Genomic DNA, 21,198 nt, shown 5'->3' on the forward strand with positions numbered 1-21,198 from the left:
ATGTGTGTCTTTTTTTTTGTTTACGATGCGCATGCAAAGAAATTTAGCAGTTTCATCCAATTCATGTTGACACTTCACCTGTTGGTAAGTGGTCTCGTTGTTTGATATAATCCGGCACATTTGAAGCATCAAAAACTAGAAAATGAAAGTGAGCTTCTTACCGCTACTTGCTTTAGTGGTTTCTACGGTATTTGCCGCAGAACCATTCATTAGTAATGCACAAACAACGGACAACTCTGAGTCTGAACATCAGCACACAAACAACTGGGCAGTGATCATATCTACCTCTAGGTTTTGGTTTAACTACAGACATATGGCAAACTCGTTATCCATGTATCGTACAGTTAAAAGACTTGGTATTCCAGATTCACAGATCATCCTCATGCTAAGTGATGATATTGCATGTAACCCAAGAAATGCTTTCCAGGGTGAAGTTTTTAACAATGCAGATAGACAATTGGAGCTATATGGTGACAATATCAAAGTAGACTACAGAGGATATGAAGTGACAGTTGAGAATTTTATTCGTTTATTAACGGATCGTTGGCCAAAAGAACAGCCAAGAAGTAAAAGGCTTTTGACAGATGAAAACTCTAACATATTCATATACCTTACGGGCCATGGCGGTGATGAATTTTTAAAGTTCCAAGATGCTGAGGAAATTTCCAGTTATGATATTGCCGATGCATTTGAACAGATGTATGAAAAGAAGAGATACAATGAAATTTTTTTCATGATTGATACTTGTCAGGCTAACACCATGTATTCCAAATTTTATTCTCCTAACATAATTTCTTGCGGATCAAGCGCCTTACATGAATCTTCGTATTCCCATCATTCTGACACGGAAATAGGAGTTGCAGTCATTGATCGGTTTACGTATTATACTTTAGAATTTTTGGAAAATATCACTACAACCTCCAAGTCGACGTTACAAGATCTATTTGATTCTTACACGTATGAAAAGATTCATTCAAATGTGGGAATAAGTACAGAACTTTTTAACCGAGATCCCAAGGACGTATTGATTACAGATTTTTTTGGAAATGTGCAGAAGACGGTGATTGATGAGCCAAGTGAAAATTTACTTTATGTTTACGATGGCGATGAGATTGACTATAGTGCGGAGACTAAATTGAGGAAAGTGTATGATGTGTCCGATTCGAAACGTCCCAATGCTACCACCAAGTCTTCAATCAGAAACACTAGCTTCGGATCTAATAATGTGATAACGCTAGCATGGAAGGAAAACACAGATTATTTTTACTCATATGCATTAACTGCGATGATCATTGTCACATTCCTTTTTGCTTACAACAAGCTTTGAGGAAGTTTAATGATTTGACTTTAGACGTATACAAAACATTATCTCTTGATAGCTATATAGTGAGCATGTTAATTCAACACACAACGAGTTTGAATAGCCTGATGACATCAGATTTCAAGTTCTTGTAGAAGTGGAAATCATCAATTGAGTTTAATCCATATTCTTCTTCTGTGCCGAGATTGAACCACCCTTCTTCATTGTCATCTGTATCTTGTATTATTCCAGATCCGCCTTCTTTGGAAAGTTCATCTTCCACCAGTTTAGCAACACTGAAAAACCTCTCCTTAATGTTCAAGTTCATGTCCACTATCGAACATGATGGGCGTATCGCGTCATTGGTCTTTTGCTTGTTGTAGCTTTGTTTCTCATTATTTGATGGATTTAAGTAGTTGAACGGATTTTGATCTGGGGTATCATTGCTCATTGTACCCTTTTGCTTTGAGTCCATATTTCGAAGAGGTGTATCCAGAGCTGATGCAATTCCAATTGTCCTTGGTGCTATTTCTGCGCAACTAACAGAATTGGACGAAATATTAATGTTCCGAGAATAGTTCCCCGGTGACAAAACTTCATGGACAGGTTTAGGGAAGATGTACTTGTCAGACATCGAGTAGGACAAAGCTAAATCAATGTTGAATTTGAGTATCATCAATTCCCATAGTTTAGACGTCAAAGAAATCAATTTGTTGACACTTGATAATTTGAGATGCCAGTTCAACTTCAATGAATTTATTGTTTGATCAATCAAATATATTTTTAAGTTTATATCAGAGAATTTATCAATTTCATTTTGAAAGATCCCCGACTTGTAGTTTGTTGCTAATATTTGCATTAGCAAAATCAACTCATCAATAGGAATGTAATTTTTCAGCTTCCAGTTAAACTTAAGCATATCCTTTTTCGATAACAACAAGAAAGTGTCCAAATAGTGTAGAAGCGATGGTAACAAGTTGTTTTGTAAATCTGTGTAACTGTACTCGGTACTATTCAACCTCAAATTTAGATTCGAGTTTGTCTTGTGGGTGTCATAAATCAAATATGGGCTCAGTAAGATTTTTTTTTGGAGCATAATCAACATCTTGTCACTTAAAATATTTAAAGAAGACATGAAAAACCTGAAAGTGTCAAGCGATGGCTCGTGGAAGCTGTAGCTGGTTGAGTTTAATGTTGGATCGGTTTCTACACTATTGCTCAGTGGACTTTGATGTTGTTGTTGGCGTGAGATTGGGCGATGCTGGTATTGATTAGATGGACTTGGATTGGAACTTGAGTTGTTGTCCGTAGACAACATTTCACTGTTGTTGGGTATACTGTAAAATATGGCACTCATTTTTTTCATCGTTGAGTTGCAAGTGATGAACAAATTATTGATATTACTTTTCATCTTATTAATATCCTCGTTTTTCAGCTGAAAGTTCAAGCCGTTTGTTAAACCATTCAAGTCGTCGACAATCAGAATAAATCTGTACATGCAGTTCAAATACATAATTGAAAAATTAGCGCATGAGTCATGATCCAAATTCTCCATCAATAAGCTAGTATCAAAGTCAGACAACTTGATTGAGGGAGTTAAATTTAAGAAAAATGATACTAGATTATCCAATAAGAAAATTTGCCACCAAACTATTCTTCTGGTCTGTACCAATTCTTTATCTTTGAGTGCATGATATAAGACGGGGTCTCTATTCAATTGATAGAATTGACAAATTCTCAAAATTTTGGAAATATTGATCAAGGATTTCCCTGACTTAAGGTTGGTAATCGATTGCACTAACACATTGATTTGTAAAACTGCCAAGGACATGACCCTTGGATTATTGAGTCCCTTGTGGTTCATATTTTTGAACATGTTGTAGTATTTGTTAACCTCGTTTTTGTAAGACAAAATATTGTTGAAGTTGTCATATTTCTTGGAAAGAAATTCGTAGACTGAGCTTGAAATTGAGGTATAATAAACGGCGTAAAGAAGGATCAAAAACTCTGAGAAGTTGGAAGGATTTAATGAGCCGTTAGTTTTGTGATACCAATACAGGAAATCGTTGATCTTGCCGGGTATGACAGAAGGGTACTTGTCTTTGAAGTAGATGGTATACTGATACAATTTTTCTATGTTGTCAGTCAAAAACAAGCCGCAGTACCAAAATTCGTCGTATTTCTCCAAGAAACCGTTCATGTCCAAAATCGGTAGCAAAGAATGCACGTTTGTTTGGAAGTTCTTTAACAACTCGTCTGATCTCTCTCTCGTGGGGAGGTTGTTGAGCATCGTAATGAACTGGGAGGCAAATTGCTTTGAGTAGTGAGAATATATGTGGTCGTCCGGATAGAGGTTGTTCGGGTTCTGATAGGAGAAACCATTTCTTTCTGCGTCATTCATATGCTCGCCGGACTCGTCTCTTGGTACATACACAAACTCATTCTGGTCTATGGGGAAGTCGTTAGTGTATTCGTTAGTGTGGCCCAATTTTTCGTTAACATTATCTTCCACAAGATTATATTTTTCGCCAGCTCCATTTCTCTGGCCAAGGCTGATAGTATAGTTGGTGTTGCCGGTATTATAGTCATTATTGGTGTTGTCAATTTTGCTGCTCTTGCTTTTGCTTCTGGTCTTCCCCTCAGCACTGAGATCGGCCGTGTCTCTGGTATCGGTGCGGGCGCCGGCGGTGGGGTTGGTATTGCTGTAGGTTTTCGGTTCTTCACCGCCCTCCCTTGCTCCTACACCGGTGGGTCTTCCGAAGTGTCCGGCATAGTCGTTTTCGTAGAAAGGTTGGGTAACTAAGATACTGGAAAAAGCGTCTGTCTGCGAGTTGGTTGTGCTACTATTGCTGCTGCTGCTTCTACTTCTACTGCTATTGTTGTTGATGCCTGCCAACTGCTGGCAGTCCCCGCTGTCTTTTTGATAAGCCGTGTCGAGCTCTTCGGCCCCTTCTTCCTGCTCCTCCTCTCCGCTGAGTTTTTCATATTCCAGCTCTTCGGTGTCGTTCGACACATGGCCCGCTCCGGAAGAGGACACAGCGGTTCTCATGCTCCTCCTTGACGACGACGCTGTCGCCGCCGCCGCCGCCGCCGATGTGCCAAAACTAACGCCCTTTTTCTTTAAATTCTTCTTCTTGTCGTTGTCGAAGTACTTGCATGCGTCCAAGATCTCATATTTTTCAGAGGGGTTCTTCTCTGCCAGCTTGAGGCAGTTCAGACACGTTGGGGTCTCCCGGGAACATCTAATCTTGCGCTGGTGGCACGGGATGCAGCTGTGGATCTTGCGCTGCCGCTTCTTCTGGACCTTGAAGATCTTCCCGTCGGGAAGAATCAACGAGTTCGTCGGATGCACGTTGGGAAGCACCTTGTGGTGCTTGAGCCTTGACTTGCCTAAATCCTCGCCTGCCCTGCTCATTTCCTGCTCCCTTCACATCAACAAGAAGCCTCGCAATATCACCCTCCGGATGTCCTACGGTCCTCTGAAGTACTGCCCGCCAAATACAGCCTAGCGTGCTATCACCGCAACCAGGTTCCGAACGCATGCCGGAGGCAGAGAGAGCCTATAAGGTTTCCTCTCCCCCACGTAGGGGAAAAAATTAGGCACTCCACGGAGAGAAGCGATACAAAATCTCACCCCGGCCCGCTTTCTCCCTCTCTGAGCCCCAATCCTGTTAAAAAAGAGGCCCTTCACATCCTGGACGCCCACAAGCCAATGCTGTTGCCAATGCAGTCCACAAGAGCACCCCGGCTTGCTGCAATCCCCCGGCCCACGAGCCCCAGAGCCGAACCGCAACCGTCCAGACGGCCTCGGGGTCGAAAACCGGGGGTATGACCCTGGGGGAGGCAGCACGGGGTGCGGTGCACGGATGGCCGTTGCATGCGCCACTGCGGTGGGGCCCAAGGTGGGGGGAGCGGATTTTGCCGAGCGGTGCAGTGTGGCTGGTGTGCTGTGGCTGGTGGGTGTGGCCCGTTGCGGGTTGCGGGCGTGTCTCTTTCCGACGGGGACGCGCTTACGCCCGCAAATGGCGGCGGTGCGGCGGAGAGCGGAGGTCGGGAGACCCGCTATCGTCCTCGGGGAGTCGAGGACGGTAGCGGAGAGAGATAGGCCAGGCAGCCGGAGGTGTAGGGTCTGGGAGGCAGTATATAAGGGCCGGGAGTGCTGTCAGTGGTGTGGTCGGAGTAGCAAGACACTACAGTATAGGGGGCAAAAGCAGTGACAGCAGTTGCAGAAGCAGAGAAGAAAGAAGAGCAACCGGAGAACGACACAATGGACTCGGAGAAGAACAGCAGCGGTATCCCGCTATACACACGGAAGAACAGAAAGGGTCTAAGCTCGTACGCATGGCTCGGGTTTGTGCTGGTGGCCCTGGTGGCGTCTGCAACGGTGTTGCAGCAGTGCTACTCGCCGGACAGGGCTATTGCCGGGAGGCTGGGGAAGGCTGGGGCGGCTGCAGCACAGCCAAAGTGTCCCTCGGTGGGGATCCACAGACCTGAGACGTATGACACATACAAGAAGACGTTGGACAAGATCATGAACGACGAGGGGTTCAGAAACGAGTCTGTGTCGAAGATGCAGCATGCGGTGCGCATCGACACGTCGAGCTTCGACGACCTGCCGCTCGACGTGGGCAGCAACCTCCCGCTCTTCGAGCACTTCGACGTCTTCCTCGACAGCTTGCGCAAAGACTTCCCGCTCTTCCACGAGCACACCGAGCTGCACAAGGTCAACCACCACGGCCTTGTGTACATCTGGCAGGGCAGCGACGAGTCCCTCAAGCCGCTGCTCTTGATGGCGCACCAGGACGTGGTCCCCATCTCGGAGGACTCTCTCGCCAAGTGGGAGCATGGTCCCTTCTCGGGCGACTATGACGGCAAGTACCTCTACGGCAGAGGCTCCGGCGACTGCAAGAACCTCCTCATCTCGCACTTCGAGGCCGTCGAGGAGCTCATCAAGGCCGGCTTCAAGCCAAAGAGAACCGTCGTGTTTTCCTACGGCTTTGACGAGGAGATCTTGGGCCCTCGGAACAAGAACGCAGAGTTCATCGAGGAGCTCTACGGCGCAAAGTCCATGTACGCCGTCATGGATGAAGGTGGAGTCTCCATGATGGAAATCAGCGGCACCACCATGGCTGTCGTCGGCACAGGTGAAAAGGGATACCTTGACGTCTCCCTCTCCATCCAGAAGAAAGGAGGCCACTCCTCCGTCCCTCAGGATCACACCGCCATCGGCATGATGGGCAGTCTCATTGTCGAGATAGAGAACGACAAGTTCCCAACCTACTTCGTTGAGAAAAACCCAACCTTCTACCAGTATGTGTGTCTTGCCGAACATGCCGTCGACATCGACCCACTCCTAAAGCAGGACATCCTCAACTCTCAAATCGACGAACAGGCCAACGCCAACGTCAGAGAGTTCATGAACAGAGACAGATTCACGAGTTATGCCATCAAAAGTACACAAGCCCTAGACGTTATACACGGGGGTGTCAAGTACAACGCCCTACCAGAGTTCGTTGAGCTCGTCGTCAACTCTAGAGTCGCCGTGGAGGAAAGCGTCACATTCGCATTCAAGAAGTTCCTCAAAGACGCCGAGACAATTGCTCGTCAGTACAATATTGGTCTCAGTGCTCAGTTCCCATACAGCAACGGCACAGAGGTGGTTATTCTTCCTGCCACAGACGTCGGAATAATGACCGTCAAGCCTATTACCATCTTGGAGCCTTCGCCAGTTACTGCTGCCAACGACATGCACTGGAAAATCTTTGCCGGAACTGCTCGCCATGTCTATGAAGAGCTCGCTTATCCAGATAGATTCAACAACTCTGACGAACAAGTGGTAGTCACTCCAGGTTTGGGAACGGGAAATACCGACACAAAATTGTACTGGAACTTGACAGATCATATCTACAGATACAGACCTGGTGTCCTTCCAAGTGTCAACGGTAACTCCCACGGAATTAACGAATACATTGAATTCGACTCTCATTTACAATGTATTGCATTCATCTTCGAATACATCCAGAGTGTTGATGAAATCCAAGACTAATCTTCGTAATCTATCTTATTTTTAATGTAACTCTTGTTTAAGCTAAATCATAATGTTTTTCTTTTAATCTCTGCTCTGACCTTGAAGTCCCATAGATATACATCTGGTAAAGAAATATTGTAGCAAATAATGATGTCACACACGTGATCCCTACCTTGCCTCTATTTGCATCTATTGCCTCGACGATGGGTATATCACTCTTCAAGTAAAATTCAGCAAACGAGAAAAATGAGCCCGTGATATCGAAGATGATCTGGAGCCGGGATATCCCAAACATGGACTTTCTTCTGTAATTGTGCAATACCTGTGGGATGTATTTGATCAAACTGATGATGATCTTGAAGTAGGCCAAATTCATTGCAAAGTTAAGTAAGGCAAACACGGGATCACCAAGTTTCCAACTGAAAATTGCAAAGACTAGAAACAACATCAATACCATTTTACTTAAGGTATGTATTTTGAAACTCTTTCGTTCATTTTTAAATTTCCAAATAGTGTTGCCGCAAAAAATTTGTGAAGCTAGCACAAGCAATAATGCCATCCCATGAAATGAATAAAAGAGATCTGCATTGGATAACAGCGGCAATTTCCCCTCAAAGTATCCTTGATACTGTGTCCTTACATCAGCATTGTATAGTTGGAGATACATTGAAATACAATAACAGAAATAACCTAATATGTTTAGCACTATGTAGTCCAAAGAGATGGAATCCGATGTTTTCAAAGTGTAATTCAAGTAGAGCGTCGGATAAAAGGATATTCCCCAGAATATCGCATATGCCCATCCGCAAAAGTGTGCAAAATCCATACTATCTTGTCCAAAAGATTGCTGGTGCAAGTATACAAAAAGAAAATTCTAATAATCGGCAATTGCCTCCTGTTCCTTTTAGGGAAGGAGGTTCAATCATCCAAATTGTACTCACCCTCTCAGTCAACACACACTCCGTCCATCTACCGCGCCTGTATTTCTTCAACTGCAAAATGGCTTCGTTCATGTTGGCGTCTTGCGCACATTACTGTAGTCATGAAAGCTAACAAGTCTCTTGCTTCCGTTAGAGGACAGAGGTTACACGCAGCCATGACGTGTCAAGACTACCATATCAGTAATATAGAGGTGAACAGATCTTTACATTTTGAGAAAAGAAATAGTGTGTCTTGGTCCAGACAAGGACACATTGCTTACACGCTAGAACCTGAAAATGATGATGGGTTCATAAGCACAGCGGGTAACCTAAGAGTAACCTATTTGGAATGCATGGATGGAAAGCATTGGCAATTAGCTCCTCCGACGATTTTCAGTATAGAGACTTTATTGGAGGAGGCAGGCCACAATCTTCAACGCAAACACTTGGCACCCACCAACTACGTTTGTTTCAGTAACACCGGATGGGATTTATTAACGGCAGACAAAGATGGACATGTGACAATATTGGTCACTGGTATCAAAAGACTAAAAAACAACAAGCCAAATTCTTACCTGACTTCTCAGGAAGATGTCAATCAAAATATTTTACAAGTCCAATATTCTCGTACATCTTTCAACACTTGCGAGATATTCTACTCAGATCTTCATAAGTTATCTCTTTCGAATATTCAGCACAAGCAATCAAATACTATTGGCAACCAAATACTAACTGGTAAGTGGCTTAATCTAGATAAGTCCGTAATTTCCAATATACCAGCGATGAGAATTCAACAAAACGCCGAAAACCAGGTCTTGAATGGTTGTGCCTCCAAGATGGGAGCTGCATCCGATGACGCCTCGGGATTTTACTATAGGTATAATGCGCAGCAACACAAATCATATGGTGCTGTTCACCCCCTAGCCACGAAGCAAGCATGTATTATATTGCGTCGAAATGGAGAAGTTTGTTTATTCCATCAAGAAGAACATGGTATCGAATACGACAAAGTCATAGCCAGTCTGAACGATGGGGAAAATGGCAGCTCTTACGATACGATTGACAAAGCAAGTATTGGGTTCCAGAAAGATGGAAAGATAATTATAGCGGCGTACTATGAAATTTCCAAGATTCTGAAGTTTTATGAGATTGACATAGAATGGAATTATCTTGACAAGGCAGCAAAGCTTCTGGCAGAGAATCCCAATTATCGGGTTCCTAATGATGAGAGAACGCCTCCGAAATTACTCATTAAAAAGATACATCAAAAAGCGCTAGACAATATACTTGGTGGTTATTCCTTTGTGAATGTTGACCTTATATCTCCAAATTTTGAGGTGGATTCCATGATGGATGTACTGATCACGCTTGAAAATAGCAGAAAACTTTCTACTGACCCTGTAAAGAGCATGATTCTTCGCTATCAGCTTAAAAATATTTTAAGTGCCGAAACGATACACCAAAGTTTCAAAGACATTGCTTCAAAAAACAATGTTGACGTCTTGTTATCCCCAGACTCGATATACAAACTTGAATACCTCCAAGCTTTGATGATAAATGACTCCATAATAACTTTGGAACTCTTACATTTGGATATGTACTTCTCTGTTGTGGTTGCAGGAGGTGCTGTTAAGGTTTTTGAAAGAAAAACTTTTTCAGAGGTAATCAATAAATTCAGTCCAGCCTACTTGTCACAAAGTCCAGATGAAACTGAACCACATCTTCCAGAGGCTATATACTCTTTGCTTGATGCTGGCTTTGAATTTCCTAAAATCATGACCCAGCCTGTTTACTGTTCTTTATCTCCGAATATGTGTGCTTATGTTTTTTTGCCAACAGGTAAAAAAGCGCTAGAAGTTTCATGTGTCACAGCTGCTGGAGTGGATAAAAGATATTTAGATGGCAAAAAAAAAGGGTTGATTTTAACCAAAGCAGCAGCATTGGCATTACGTCACACTACAGCTTGCTACTTTGGCTATTTTACAGATGATTTAGTGGCTACGACCAGAAATGATTTGATGTTATCTTCCAAGCTAGCAAATGATAACTATTCATACCGATTGATGATATCTGTTGTCCAAGAAGCACATCGAGCTATCAACTTGAATATCGATATCCCACCAGAGCAATCAGATAAAATGACACAAAATCAACCACTACAAAGGCTTTTGACTCTCCAATTATCACTAGGTACATCAGAAAACTGGAAAAAAACTAGAAGTGGTAAAATTGCTTTAGCATTGGTCAATCTCAGGTATGTTGCATCTTCGGTTATGTACACGATCCATACCATATACTCTAATATGCAACGGTTCGCGAGAAAGGGCTTTCCAACAACAGATACACTTCTCAACGCAAAGATGCGTGAAGAGTGTATATTGTCGGTTATTGGTGTCATTCGTTGGTGTTTGGATTATGTTGTTTTATTATCCCAAGAATTGCTAGAACTTGATAGTGCTTTCAAGTCCCAAAACCCGACGTTAACAGAAAAACTTATTAAGAACTCGATTGTGATTCCATTAATTTTGGGGAAGATTCCACGTGCATTTTTGGTGTTCTCGATTGCAAATATCAGAAGACTATTTTCGTTTATCCAAAAATTTGTAGAAAAGAATGACTCCAATTTGACTGCAAAGATAACTACGGATAACCCGTTAGGTGCATTTGACGTAATAGAGGATCTTTTGGTTTCAAATGATATTTCAGTCGTTCAACGTAAGTTTGGTGGTAATGGGCGTTCTGGTTCAGGCGCTAACTCCAAAACCGGAAAGGCCATAGTCACAACTCCCACAGTGGAAGCATATTACAGATTGGGGCTTATGATTAAAAGACTTCCGGTATCGTTAATTGCATTTGAGAAATTCTTATCGGAAGCAGATGGGCCGCTAAGAAACATGAAACTGGATCCACCAATGTCTCTCGCTGTTGAACAACAAATTGTTTGTCAAGGGTATGTGTCGAAGAATTTTGTTGATGCCATGAAAAAACTAAGTGAAGTTTTTAGCAAATCTGTACTTAACTTTTCAGGTACAAAGATGTCGGATTTGTATTTCTACGATGTGTCATGGCTTGGGTTAGATACATTAGAAGATGATGAGGAAAACGAGGATAAGGAAGCATTTGACTACGACCAGGATAAGAGCTTGGCAGAAGATTGGAACATGGACTTGAATGATGATTCCAACATATCGCACGACTATTCTGACCACGGAGATAATGGCACAGTCAAAGTCAAGCAAGAGAATAGTATTGCAGATAAAGATAATTTGGGTTCTGTTTTACTTCCGAGGACAGACATGAGAAAGTCAAGGAAAATTTATGGCCAACTTTTGCTAAGAAGTATCAAAAATGGCGGTCTCATAGATGACCTCAGGAAAGAATGGGTCAGTCCCGAAGAAATATTGGCATTTTCTCGGGAAGAAAGTAAAAAGACTCTTGTTGCCAACGGTACTACCAATGGTAATGGCTCGGCATTTTCTGTCTCTCCGGTAACCAGTGTTATCAATTCTTCTTTCGGAAATGAAAAGTCCGTTCTCAGGAAATGCATTCGTTGTGGCGCTATTTCAGTTGTTCATGATGAAGTTATGTTTATCCCAAATAGCATGTCATTTGTCACAAATCCTGTTTTCCAGCACTATCAGCGTATCTGCATTTGTGGTGGGTCATGGGCCAATTTATAGGTATTTAGAGTTTTGTACTGCGTGTAAAAGTAATGGAATAGATGTTGTATACAGTGAAGATGATAAGCGTAATCTGAGCATATCATGGTCTGCAACGTGGGGTATTTGGGCAAAAATTGAAGTAGATGTTGTGAAGTACTACTCTGATCATAAGAGGAAAACACAGAAACAGTTTAGATACAAAATAATAAATATATTCGAAATGAATTGAAAGAAAAAACTATAAGAAAGTAGATGGTGATTGTAAGGATTAAGAACCTTATTAAACTTTTTCGTCTTGTGGATACGAGACTTCTTCGGCACTTGAAACCACCTCAATGGTATCATCATCCAAGTTACTTCTTGGACCGTGGTAGTACTTATACTTGTAGGAGAAGAAGAAAATAATAGATAGCATCCACACGCCCACTGTAATGACCACACAATAGTTCATAGTTTCTTTGGTTACACTTTTGTGCGATGGGAAACAGACTAATACCATGATGAAAGCCCCCCAGATACAACCAATCCATCCGACAACTTCGGAGAGAATTGGACCAAGGTAAAAACTACCTGGAGTAAATTTGTGTTTACCGAAGGTAAGCTTGAGGAAAACTGGGGTACACCATGAGAGGTAGTTGCCGAGGACACTAAGGGCAAATAAAGCGCTTGCTGCAGCACTACCTGCCAAACAGAGACATCCAACGGCTAAGGAGACCACGCATGCCATTATGACCGCTCTGATAGGGACCCTCAGTTTCTTGTTGACGACCTTAATAATGTCACAGAGAGGCAAGCCGTCGTCTCTGGCAAACGCCCATATTTGTCTTGAAGCAGCAGTGAGTAAAGAAGCACCCATCAACCATTGACAGCCTGCCATCAAGGACATGAAGGCAATGGCCCAGCGTCTTCCCAAGGAATCGTAAATGACCTGTGCCATTGGAAAGCCGGTATCTGTTGCTAAGACCGTAGCGACGTCTGGGTTCATACATGCAGTAGTGCAAACTAAGATAAAGAATCCTAAGAAGCCACATAATGTGATAGAGCCACAAATACCAATTGGAACACCGTATGATGCGTTCTTGGCCTCCTCAGACATGTGAACGCATGAGTCAAACCCACCAATAGTCCAAACAGCCGTCATAATCGACAGACAAAATTGCCAGCCAATTGGCCAATCTGAGTAGTTTTGTACCTCACCGAAGATGAAACCTCTTCCATTGAACTCATGTCTGTTGACTTTGGTTCCGATAGGCAAAGCAATGAAAAACAAGACAAGAAGACTTGAATGGCAGACAGAAGAAAGTGTTTGCAACATAGCCACATTTCTCGACGAGAGACAAGTGATTATCGCACCGGTGATGAGACACCCAGCAAAGACACCATAGGTTTTGCCTGTGGTGATTTCAAAATCGCCACTTTTGCTGAGATACACAGCAGCTAAGATTTCTTGTGCGTTACCGTAAAAGACAGAGACAGAACCTGAGCAAAGTGCCATGGTGTTTGACAAACCGATAAGAAATGAAAGAGGGACTCTCCATGCCTCCGGGGCATAATAAAAAGTCCAGTAGTACAACCCACCGGAGGTAGGGATTGCTGAAGCTAGCTCTGACATTGAGATACCGATAGTCAAAATGAAACTGGATGCGACTACCCAGGACCATATTGCACCTCCTGGACCTGCAGCTAGCGCTGTCCCCAATAGGGAGGATACCGAAGGGAGAATCCCCATGATGGAGTAGGCGATACCAAAGATCTGGAAGGTGGAAAAACGTCTTTTCAACTCCTGTTTGTACCCAATCTTTGCTAACAAGTCATCGTCGTTTTCGGCTTCTTTGGGGTCAATAGTTCTCAAGTGGGAAGCTGCAGTTGTGATTTCATGAAATCTCGACTGCACCGAAGTAATGGGAGAAAATGCCGTCGTCTTAGGGGCAAGTGACTCAGACATTTGGATGCGTTAATAAGAATGTGCTGCTGGGAAAAGAATGTCAACTCTTGTAATATAGTTGAATGATAGAATGTAGTACTGTTGATATCATCGAGGGGGGGTTGTCGGGATATATATATATGGAACCAGATAGAGGCGTAGAAATTTTTGAGAAAATTCAGCAAAAGCAAACTAAAGAGAATAAGATAAGCAGACACAAATATAGAACAGATATTAAGAGACGGGTTGATAGTCAACGTGCAACCCGTCGGAAGCATCAAAAGGAAGAAAAACAGCGGAAGCAGATAACATACATGCATGTATGCACAATTATGTGGCCGATAAGCAACACTGGCGGGGGCCAATGAATGTAATGCCACGCATCTCATCCTCCAGCTAGCTCGCTACCTCATCTCAGGGCGCCTTATCGGTGCCCGGAGGGAATATCCTCGTGCAGCAATGGACGTAATTTGTGTCAGTGGTCCGTGTCCAAGGCTTGGGTGTCTCCAAGCTTTTTTCCGTGACAAAAAAAAACGGCGGCCATTCCAGCTCCGGAGGCTTAGCGGCTAAAACATCTTTCATTTGCTTTACTCTTCTACTGCTTCATTTCTTCTGTGCTCGTTTTCTTTACTGTTTGTTTATCCCAGCTAAATTGTTTCATTGCTTATGAAATAACCTTCTTGGTATCTTCCGTTAGCACCTGTACTGGCACTGTTGTCAATCGTGGCTTTCTGCCGTTACCTCCCGTTCTTCCGAAGAGCCGAATAATGCAATTTCGGCATCCAGGCCGCCCCGCCTCCCCAGCATCAGCAATTTGGGTTGCTCCTATTGTTGTCTCCTCGAGGTCGAGGAAGATAAGCTTACTCGGGATTTGTTTTCCCAATCGGGCGAGTGTGCGGCTGAGATATAGTAGATACCCTTACGTCAGCGCCTAAATTATTTTATCTTTATAACCGTCTCGTCACGTGCTGTTCTGTCTCCCTCATTCTGATGCCTCCAAAGTCACTCTTCCTCCCGAAGACGTTCAATGAGACACCAATATCTGACAGTAAAAGAGCGATAGTGTACTTCGGTAGTTCGGAAGAAGGTTATGTCAATACAAGATTTTTCTCCACTAAACGAATCGGGCAGTTCTAGCGAAAGGAACAGCTGCCTAATTGGGCATCTCTGGCGATTGTTAACGCTGGACTGATGAGGCAGCTGTGGCGATTGCTTAACCTAACCAATAGGGAAGGTGTAGCGGTTTCGGCTTCGAGACCGATTGTGGTTCAGAAGGCCAGGTCTAATCAGACAGGAGACGGGTACAGGCCCAACTGGGCCTCTGGACTTTCTTTGCGTTAGAAACGTCATGCTTATCGGCTTAGGTTTTGCGGCCCAGGAGGGTGCAGAAACCACGAAGGTTCGGACTGGCAACGGTAGTTGCATTCTGTGGGCACAATGAACAAGGGTGAAAGCAATGTATCTAGCTTGTGGGGCCGGCGAACGAGTGTAAAGGTTCCTTCTGTTACCCTTGCTTCTTGGTCTTCTGTAGCTTAAGTTTCTTGCGGGCAACAACTAATTGCGTTTCAAGTTGTAGTAAGAGACCAACCCGATTTCTAGTTGTCAATTCTGGCCTGCCAGCCAGTTTTTTTTCTGACCAGCACCATTGCTTTGAAGTTACAGACCCGAAAAATATTCTCCACGCAACCTTCAATCATCTTTCTCAATGCTCTAAGGCCTTGATGGTGTCCAGCTATAGCGGCAGCTATAAGCTGCGGTACGATGTTGCACAAGATGAGTGTGTTCATAGCGTCCAGTGCGCTGCCGTGTGGACTGATCAGCGCTTGTATGTTTCAAAATCCTCCATTACTTGCGACAAGGCCGTCAATTTTCCTCTGGACCTGTGACAGGCTAACTATATTTTGGAGGCCAATGAGCAACATGTGGGGCGGTTGGCTAATTATCTGACGTGCTCTGCACAAAGGTACCATAATGCTTGCTGCAGAGCTTAAATCTGTAGGACGGGGTCCTCTTTCGCTAGTGCAATATTGGAGAGGCTCTATCTTATCAGATGATGCTATAGGCTCAATAGAAGTGCAAGCAACATGGGTGCATCTGTCTGCCAAACTAAACCAGTCACAGGGACAGTAACCGCAGCGCTGCTAGTGCACGCCCTGTTTCAATGTGCTCTCTCCGAGGCGGAACAACGCAAAACTGCAGGGCGTTTCCTACAGAAACGACCCGTGAGAAATAGAAAGTGTATCGGAGTGGCAGACACATCACCAGGCAGCATGCATGGCCACAACTATATATATCCAAATACGGTAGGGTTAGTGGAGCAGACAAAAGGGTAGCAAGCTCCATTAGTGTACAAGTGGAAATTCAGGTGCACCAAAAAAATCCGAATTTCCCTTTTCAGACATTTCAATGCGGACGCAGTTAGGTTTCACCCTTTTCATGAAGGGAGTCCTTCTACTACCCGTCTTCATCTCCAACCACTGCAACAACAGCTGCAGCTACCGCCACGGCTACCACTGGCATGGAAAAGTGTTATAAAAGGACCAATGTCCCTCTTTTCTGAAAAACTGGGATGGATGGTGAATTAAGAAACTTATTACACCTCAGTTTATCATCCAACTAACCAAACAAACAACCAGCTCCACCCTCCAACTCCCAACAAGATGAACGCCAAGACCGCCGCCGCCACACAAACCAACGAGGACCTCGATAACGCCGACTTCGAGCTCTGGGGCGACTGGTACGCCAGCCAATACCTGAACCTCTGCACCTGCACCATCGTCTAGAGACGGTGTCTACCGCACCTGCCACTGTCGCTGCCGCCACCGCCGCCTAGTTCTCTTTTGCCCTGCCAGCAGGACCACGAGCAGGCCTGCAGGCCGCAGCTGCAGGCCAGCGGTCCCTCCAGCGGTCCCCAGCACCAACCCTGCTATGCCGTCTTATCTAGTTCACGCACGCTGAGTCCCTTCTTTTGACAACTTTTTTATCAACCTCTTTTCTGATTGTTACTACACTTTTTATATTCTATAATGGCCTAATAAAACACCCTTCACTAGTGACCTGGCTGATTCTACCGCTTTCTTTTCCAAACCCCCCGCCTCGGAGAGATCAACACCTGCTGCTTTTACAGCCCCTGCCACAGCCGCCCCTCGCTGCTTTGTTCAGGCAGTATTTTTCTCGTTTGCCGCCGGTGGGCGTCTTGGCACATATTGCGACTGGCCTGATCAGCTCATGGCATTACAGCGACGTGGCAATACGGGCTGAAGCAAGGTCGTGCAGACAGCGGCAGAGACAGCGGCAGAAGACGATGTTTCAAACACACACGCAGAACTCCAACAGCTCAGCGGCATCGCTGGTAACGGAGGGCACGCCCTCCGTGGCGGCATCTAAGACCAACCCACCGGGAACTCCCCAGATGCTGCACAAGTTTGGGTCGAACGAGACGCTGTCTGTGCTCTCGAGAAGCATCACGGCGACGTCGGTGAACTCGACGTCGACCATCAACACCACGTTCGAGACGAACTGGATGCCCAACTCGTTTGTGGTGAGCAAAAAGAAGTACAAGATTTCCCTCAAGCTCAAGACCAGTGAGATCGAGCTCTTGCGTAAGTCGTGGGCCATTGTCACATCCAACGAGACGTACACACCCAGCTCGAACGGACTGGAGCCACTGTCGTCCCGCAGCAGTTCCATGACCGGACTCAATCTGATGAAGACCAACACGGGCTCGTCGAACCAGGGTAACCCTCTCAACGGCGGCAGCGGGAGCGCCGGTACCGGTAGTGCAGGGTCCAGCGGTCCAGGGGCTGGTTCCGGGATGGGTGCTGTTTCGGCAGGCCCTGGAAAGACCACCTCCAGCTTCAACACTGCCTCCTTTTCGTCGTTTCTCTTCTGCATCCAGTTTTACAACAACTTGATCTCGATGGACCCGGAGATCGAGAACATGATCCCAAGTATCCGACATCAAGCATCGGCTTTTGCCGGCGTCATTACGGTGGCCATCGGCACCTTGGAAGATTTGTCCAAGATGAAGGAGTCACTTTTAAACTTAGGCCACTTGCACGCAAGAATCTTGGGTATCGACTCCCCCTACTTCAAGATCATGGGTGAAGCGTTGATCAAGACCTTCCAGGACTGGTTCGGAAACAGCCCGGAGTCGTTTCCGTTGGAGCTTGAGGAGGCGTGGATCAAGCTCTACTGCTTCCTGGCAAACTCGATCATCCAGGGCGGTATAGACCCTGTCATCGAGTATAACCTCCAGTCGGCCAGGAAACAGGCTGGATTAGATGAGAACTCGCAGATCGACGAAGACGAAGAGATTGACGACGACGAAAGAGCTGATCAGTTGACAAACCTACAGGAGTCCGACGTCGGGAGCAGCTACAATCCGAGCTCTGCTACCGACGACTCTCTCAAGAAGTCCGCTGCGTCGTCCAAAAACTCTCCAAGTCAGCCAGTGTTCTCCAAATACGAGCCTTCGATCAGTTCCACCAGTAACTCGAAATCATCGTACATTCCTAAGAATATCAATAGACTCAAAAAGTCCAGAACCGGTGCCAACAGAGAAGACTGTACGATCATGTAGTGCTCTTGACTACCTTGATATAGATGTATCGAATTGCTCTTCCCTGTCCTTCCGGTCTTTCACTCTCTTTCAACTTTCAATCTCTAGATCTTGCTCCTCCATTCTTCTTTCGATATATACTAATAGAACAATTAACAAATTCTTGCCAAGCTAGAAAGAGTTTTCTCTGGTGCCCGTTCCGTCTCGCCCGGCGCTAGCGTGTATAGTAACTGTGTAATATGGTGGATATTCTAACCTGGCAGTCTCTATCAACCGTTACACCGAGTTCAATCTCATCCATCAGCTCAAAGCATCTGCACAAGTTCCCCCAAAGCCGGCTGAGAAAGAGCCTCTTGTCGACGAGGCTCAGATTCTCGTCCTTCTCGATGACCTCGTAGGCGATTCGCCAGATACGGGGCTGTTCAAGCAAGATGTTTGCCGCTGAGAGAACGTCGTTGGTCACAATGCTCGTGGCATTGTTCCCGTTAGGGCTGAGGATCAAGCAGGAGGCGGCAATCTCCTTCCTCTTTGTGTTCGGATTGAAAACCATTCCCATCGAGTCGGGCACGATTCTCAACCTCGCGTTCTTCAAAATGATCTTCTTGAAATGCGTGAAGCTGCTCATGTTTTCGCTGAAGTATTCCACCGAGGTGCTAATCGACATCGGCTCTCTGACAAAGGGGAAGTTCTCGTAGTAGTGCAACTTCATCTCCGAATCACACGAAAGCGGTATTTCCACCATTTGGTTGGTGTACTTGAGGGGCGGAACCTGGCTGTCCTCTGAATACTGCTCAAGCAAGCATTTCGCTCTGCTCTTATATCGGTCTACGCTGTCAACCCATACTCCCTTGAGCTCGTCGACGGCTCGCAACACCTTGCATACCGTTGTCAGGGAGGGGTCCTCACATTCCTCGGCGACGTTGAAAACGTTCCTCACCGAAACCTTTTTCTCCGAACCAGAACTCCGGTACGAGTCAAAGCATGTCTCGTCGTAGTCTGATCGCCTCTTGGACATTGTCTATGCTCGAGCTGGCTTACCAGATCCAGCCAGGTGGAGGAACGGGGGATGGGGGACACACAAACACCACCACCGGCCCTGATCTACCGATCTATTTTCTATCGCTAATCATTACGTTATAGAAAAAAGCGCTTACGTAATACATAACCCCCGCTGCACGTTCAACCGGAACCCTCCTCCGCCTCCTCCAGATATAGAAACTGGACAAGATACCGGTACAGCATCTCGAGGTTGGACTTCTTCACTGGCGGCTTGAGGGACTTGGAGATCTCGTTGGTGGTCAAGACGAACTCGTGGTTGCTCCAGGACTTTGCGCGGTCCCCGACCTCCTTGAAAAGCGCTAGCACCCACTGCTCCAGCTGCTGGTAGTCTCTGCGCAGCTCGTGGAGCTCCCTGTTCTTCTCGGAGATCTGCGTGTCGAGCTCCTTGAGGTGGTTTTGGTATACGCTGCTCTGGAACCGCTGGATGTTGTTGAACGTGTCCTCCAGCTCCACCATGCGAGACACGTTCTCCTTGCTGGCTCGGTCCATGTCCTCGAACTTCTTGCCGTAGAAGCTGATAATGTTCTCGAAGTTCTGCAGCGAGTCCGACGCCGCGGACGCCTTGCGGCCGGCACTGCTCTGGGTGACGGTGGCCAAGTCGTTCGACAACTGCTGCGCCAAGTCTCGGTTCTGCTTTGCCTCGCTGCGGCTGGCCTTGATCTGCCGGAGAAGCGACTTGGCGATCTTCTCGAACTCCGGGAGCGACCGGATCGGGATGCTTGAGCGTTCACCCACGTCCGACGACCCGAGCTCCGACTCCGCCGACACCGACTCCGACCCCGTGTTCGAGCCCGTGTCCTTCTCGTCGTCTGCGTCGTTGTACGTCTCGCTGTCCTGCATTGCCGGCGCCGGCAGCGTCACGCTGCCGCCGCCCCCGCCAGCCGCCCGCTTGTACAACACGTCTGTCTGCGGCACCGACTCCGACAGCTTGTGCACGTACACATTTGCCTCCACCCCGCTTTTCTCCCCCTTCTTCCCGTGTCCTCGCTCGAGACTCATGTTTGAGAATGAGTTCGAGAGGTCGTGCCCGAAGTTCCCCTTCGACACGTATTGCTGGCTTCCATTAGTTTTCTTCATCCTCGTAGTGGTTTCCAACAAACAATCTGAGCTCTGTGCACCTGCTGTAGTTTCCCAAACAATTCTTTTTGCTACAAAATATTTCTTTACGCAACAAACTTACACACTTTTTGCTTGCGCCAGCGTCCGAGCGGCATCGGAAACGAGGCACAGAACCCAACAGCAGCCGTCCAGCCCCCCATCTGCCCTCCCATGTGTTTCTCTACTCTCTTGTCTTCCTTCTACTGCCCCCTTCTGCTCCCCATCTTTCCCCAGGCTCTCTCTCCCTCCCCTCTCCCCGTCTGGTCTTTCCCCAGACTCCTTCTCCACAACACCTGATCTGTCGCACCCGGCCCCCCGTTTCATGTTGCCGACGATCGGGCCAAATCTGCTGTTTGTGTGGAGAAAGCGCGTCGCGAAAAAGGACAAAACGCGACGCGTCAGGCACCGGCGGCCCCCTTGCAGGTCCTCCTTTTTCCCTCCCTGGCGAGCAGTTTCGTGTTCCGGCAAACACGGCTACCGCATTGGGACGCACGGGGCGGAGAGGCAGCATGCTCTGTCGCAGCGTGTCGGTAGAGACGCAGCGGGACCAGCAGTGGCAGGGAGAGAGGCAGAGAGGCAGAGGGGCAGAGACACAGTGCTGCCACACGACGATAAGCAACGCAGACACAGCGTCAGTCGGTGTAGA

At 46.1% G+C, this 21,198-nt stretch overlaps 10 protein-coding genes across 10 annotated transcripts; 4 read left to right on the forward strand and 6 right to left on the reverse strand.

Moving 5' to 3' along the window:
• Positions 1 to 95: 95 nt before the first annotated feature.
• PICMEDRAFT_16631 (hypothetical protein) lies at positions 96 to 1,453 on the forward strand. The gene has a single exon (XM_019161286.1). It carries the CDS (start codon positions 143 to 145, stop codon positions 1,325 to 1,327), a length of 1,185 nt encoding a protein of 394 aa, XP_019017921.1. The 5' UTR covers positions 96 to 142; the 3' UTR covers positions 1,328 to 1,453.
• Positions 1,282 to 4,981, reverse strand: PICMEDRAFT_16634 (hypothetical protein). The gene has a single exon (XM_019161287.1). It carries the CDS (start codon positions 4,713 to 4,715, stop codon positions 1,401 to 1,403), a length of 3,315 nt encoding a protein of 1,104 aa, XP_019017922.1. The 5' UTR covers positions 4,716 to 4,981; the 3' UTR covers positions 1,282 to 1,400.
• Positions 4,982 to 5,567: 586 nt separating this feature from the next.
• PICMEDRAFT_72845 (hypothetical protein) lies at positions 5,568 to 7,346 on the forward strand (the record flags this gene model as incomplete). The annotated part of the gene is made up of 1 exon (XM_019164308.1): positions 5,568 to 7,346. The coding sequence occupies one exon, from the start codon at positions 5,568 to 5,570 to the stop codon at positions 7,344 to 7,346; it is 1,779 nt and encodes a 592-aa protein (XP_019017923.1).
• A 37-nt stretch (positions 7,347 to 7,383) lies between these two features.
• On the reverse strand, positions 7,384 to 8,154 carry PICMEDRAFT_72846 (hypothetical protein; the record flags this gene model as incomplete). Its single annotated transcript, XM_019164309.1, has 1 exon — positions 7,384 to 8,154. One exon carries the CDS (start codon positions 8,152 to 8,154, stop codon positions 7,384 to 7,386), a length of 771 nt encoding a protein of 256 aa, XP_019017924.1.
• Positions 8,155 to 8,390: 236 nt separating this feature from the next.
• Positions 8,391 to 11,928, forward strand: PICMEDRAFT_52694 (hypothetical protein; the record flags this gene model as incomplete). Its single annotated transcript, XM_019163166.1, has 2 exons — positions 8,391 to 11,321; positions 11,496 to 11,928. The coding sequence occupies exons 1-2, from the start codon at positions 8,425 to 8,427 to the stop codon at positions 11,926 to 11,928; spliced, it is 3,330 nt and encodes a 1,109-aa protein (XP_019017925.1). The 5' UTR covers positions 8,391 to 8,424.
• A 262-nt stretch (positions 11,929 to 12,190) lies between these two features.
• PICMEDRAFT_11781 (hypothetical protein) lies at positions 12,191 to 13,855 on the reverse strand (the record flags this gene model as incomplete). Its single annotated transcript, XM_019159840.1, has 1 exon — positions 12,191 to 13,855. One exon carries the CDS (start codon positions 13,853 to 13,855, stop codon positions 12,191 to 12,193), a length of 1,665 nt encoding a protein of 554 aa, XP_019017926.1.
• Positions 13,856 to 14,876: 1,021 nt separating this feature from the next.
• PICMEDRAFT_16638 (hypothetical protein) lies at positions 14,877 to 15,498 on the reverse strand. The gene has a single exon (XM_019161288.1). The coding sequence runs from the start codon at positions 15,257 to 15,259 to the stop codon at positions 15,053 to 15,055; it is 207 nt and encodes a 68-aa protein (XP_019017927.1). The 5' UTR covers positions 15,260 to 15,498; the 3' UTR covers positions 14,877 to 15,052.
• A 1,640-nt stretch (positions 15,499 to 17,138) lies between these two features.
• PICMEDRAFT_59035 (hypothetical protein) lies at positions 17,139 to 18,416 on the forward strand (the record flags this gene model as incomplete). The annotated part of the gene is made up of 1 exon (XM_019163339.1): positions 17,139 to 18,416. One exon carries the CDS (start codon positions 17,139 to 17,141, stop codon positions 18,414 to 18,416), a length of 1,278 nt encoding a protein of 425 aa, XP_019017928.1.
• Positions 18,417 to 18,510: 94 nt separating this feature from the next.
• Positions 18,511 to 19,440, reverse strand: PICMEDRAFT_137412 (hypothetical protein). The gene has a single exon (XM_019160104.1). It carries the CDS (start codon positions 19,408 to 19,410, stop codon positions 18,610 to 18,612), a length of 801 nt encoding a protein of 266 aa, XP_019017929.1. The 5' UTR covers positions 19,411 to 19,440; the 3' UTR covers positions 18,511 to 18,609.
• Positions 19,441 to 19,574: 134 nt separating this feature from the next.
• Positions 19,575 to 20,725, reverse strand: PICMEDRAFT_11784 (hypothetical protein; the record flags this gene model as incomplete). The annotated part of the gene is made up of 2 exons (XM_019159841.1): positions 19,575 to 20,602; positions 20,635 to 20,725. 2 exons carry the CDS (start codon positions 20,723 to 20,725, stop codon positions 19,575 to 19,577), a joined length of 1,119 nt encoding a protein of 372 aa, XP_019017930.1.
• Between the last annotated feature and the right edge of the window lie 473 nt (positions 20,726 to 21,198).

The sequence above is a fragment of the Pichia membranifaciens genome (genome assembly GCF_001661235.1).
Source record: "Pichia membranifaciens NRRL Y-2026 unplaced genomic scaffold PICMEscaffold_3, whole genome shotgun sequence".
In the NCBI taxonomy this organism is placed as follows: domain Eukaryota; kingdom Fungi; phylum Ascomycota; class Pichiomycetes; order Pichiales; family Pichiaceae; genus Pichia; species Pichia membranifaciens.

What these genes read in the sequence shown, in the direction of transcription:
- PICMEDRAFT_137412 (XM_019160104.1), bottom strand. Translation starts at nt 19,410, where the DNA reads ATGTCCAAGAGGCGATCAGACTACGACGAGACATGCTTTGACTCGTAC.
- PICMEDRAFT_16634 (XM_019161287.1), bottom strand. Translation starts at nt 4,715, where the DNA reads ATGAGCAGGGCAGGCGAGGATTTAGGCAAGTCAAGGCTCAAGCACCAC.
- PICMEDRAFT_16638 (XM_019161288.1), bottom strand. Translation starts at nt 15,259, where the DNA reads ATGCAACTACCGTTGCCAGTCCGAACCTTCGTGGTTTCTGCACCCTCC.
- PICMEDRAFT_16631 (XM_019161286.1), top strand. Translation starts at nt 143, where the DNA reads ATGAAAGTGAGCTTCTTACCGCTACTTGCTTTAGTGGTTTCTACGGTA.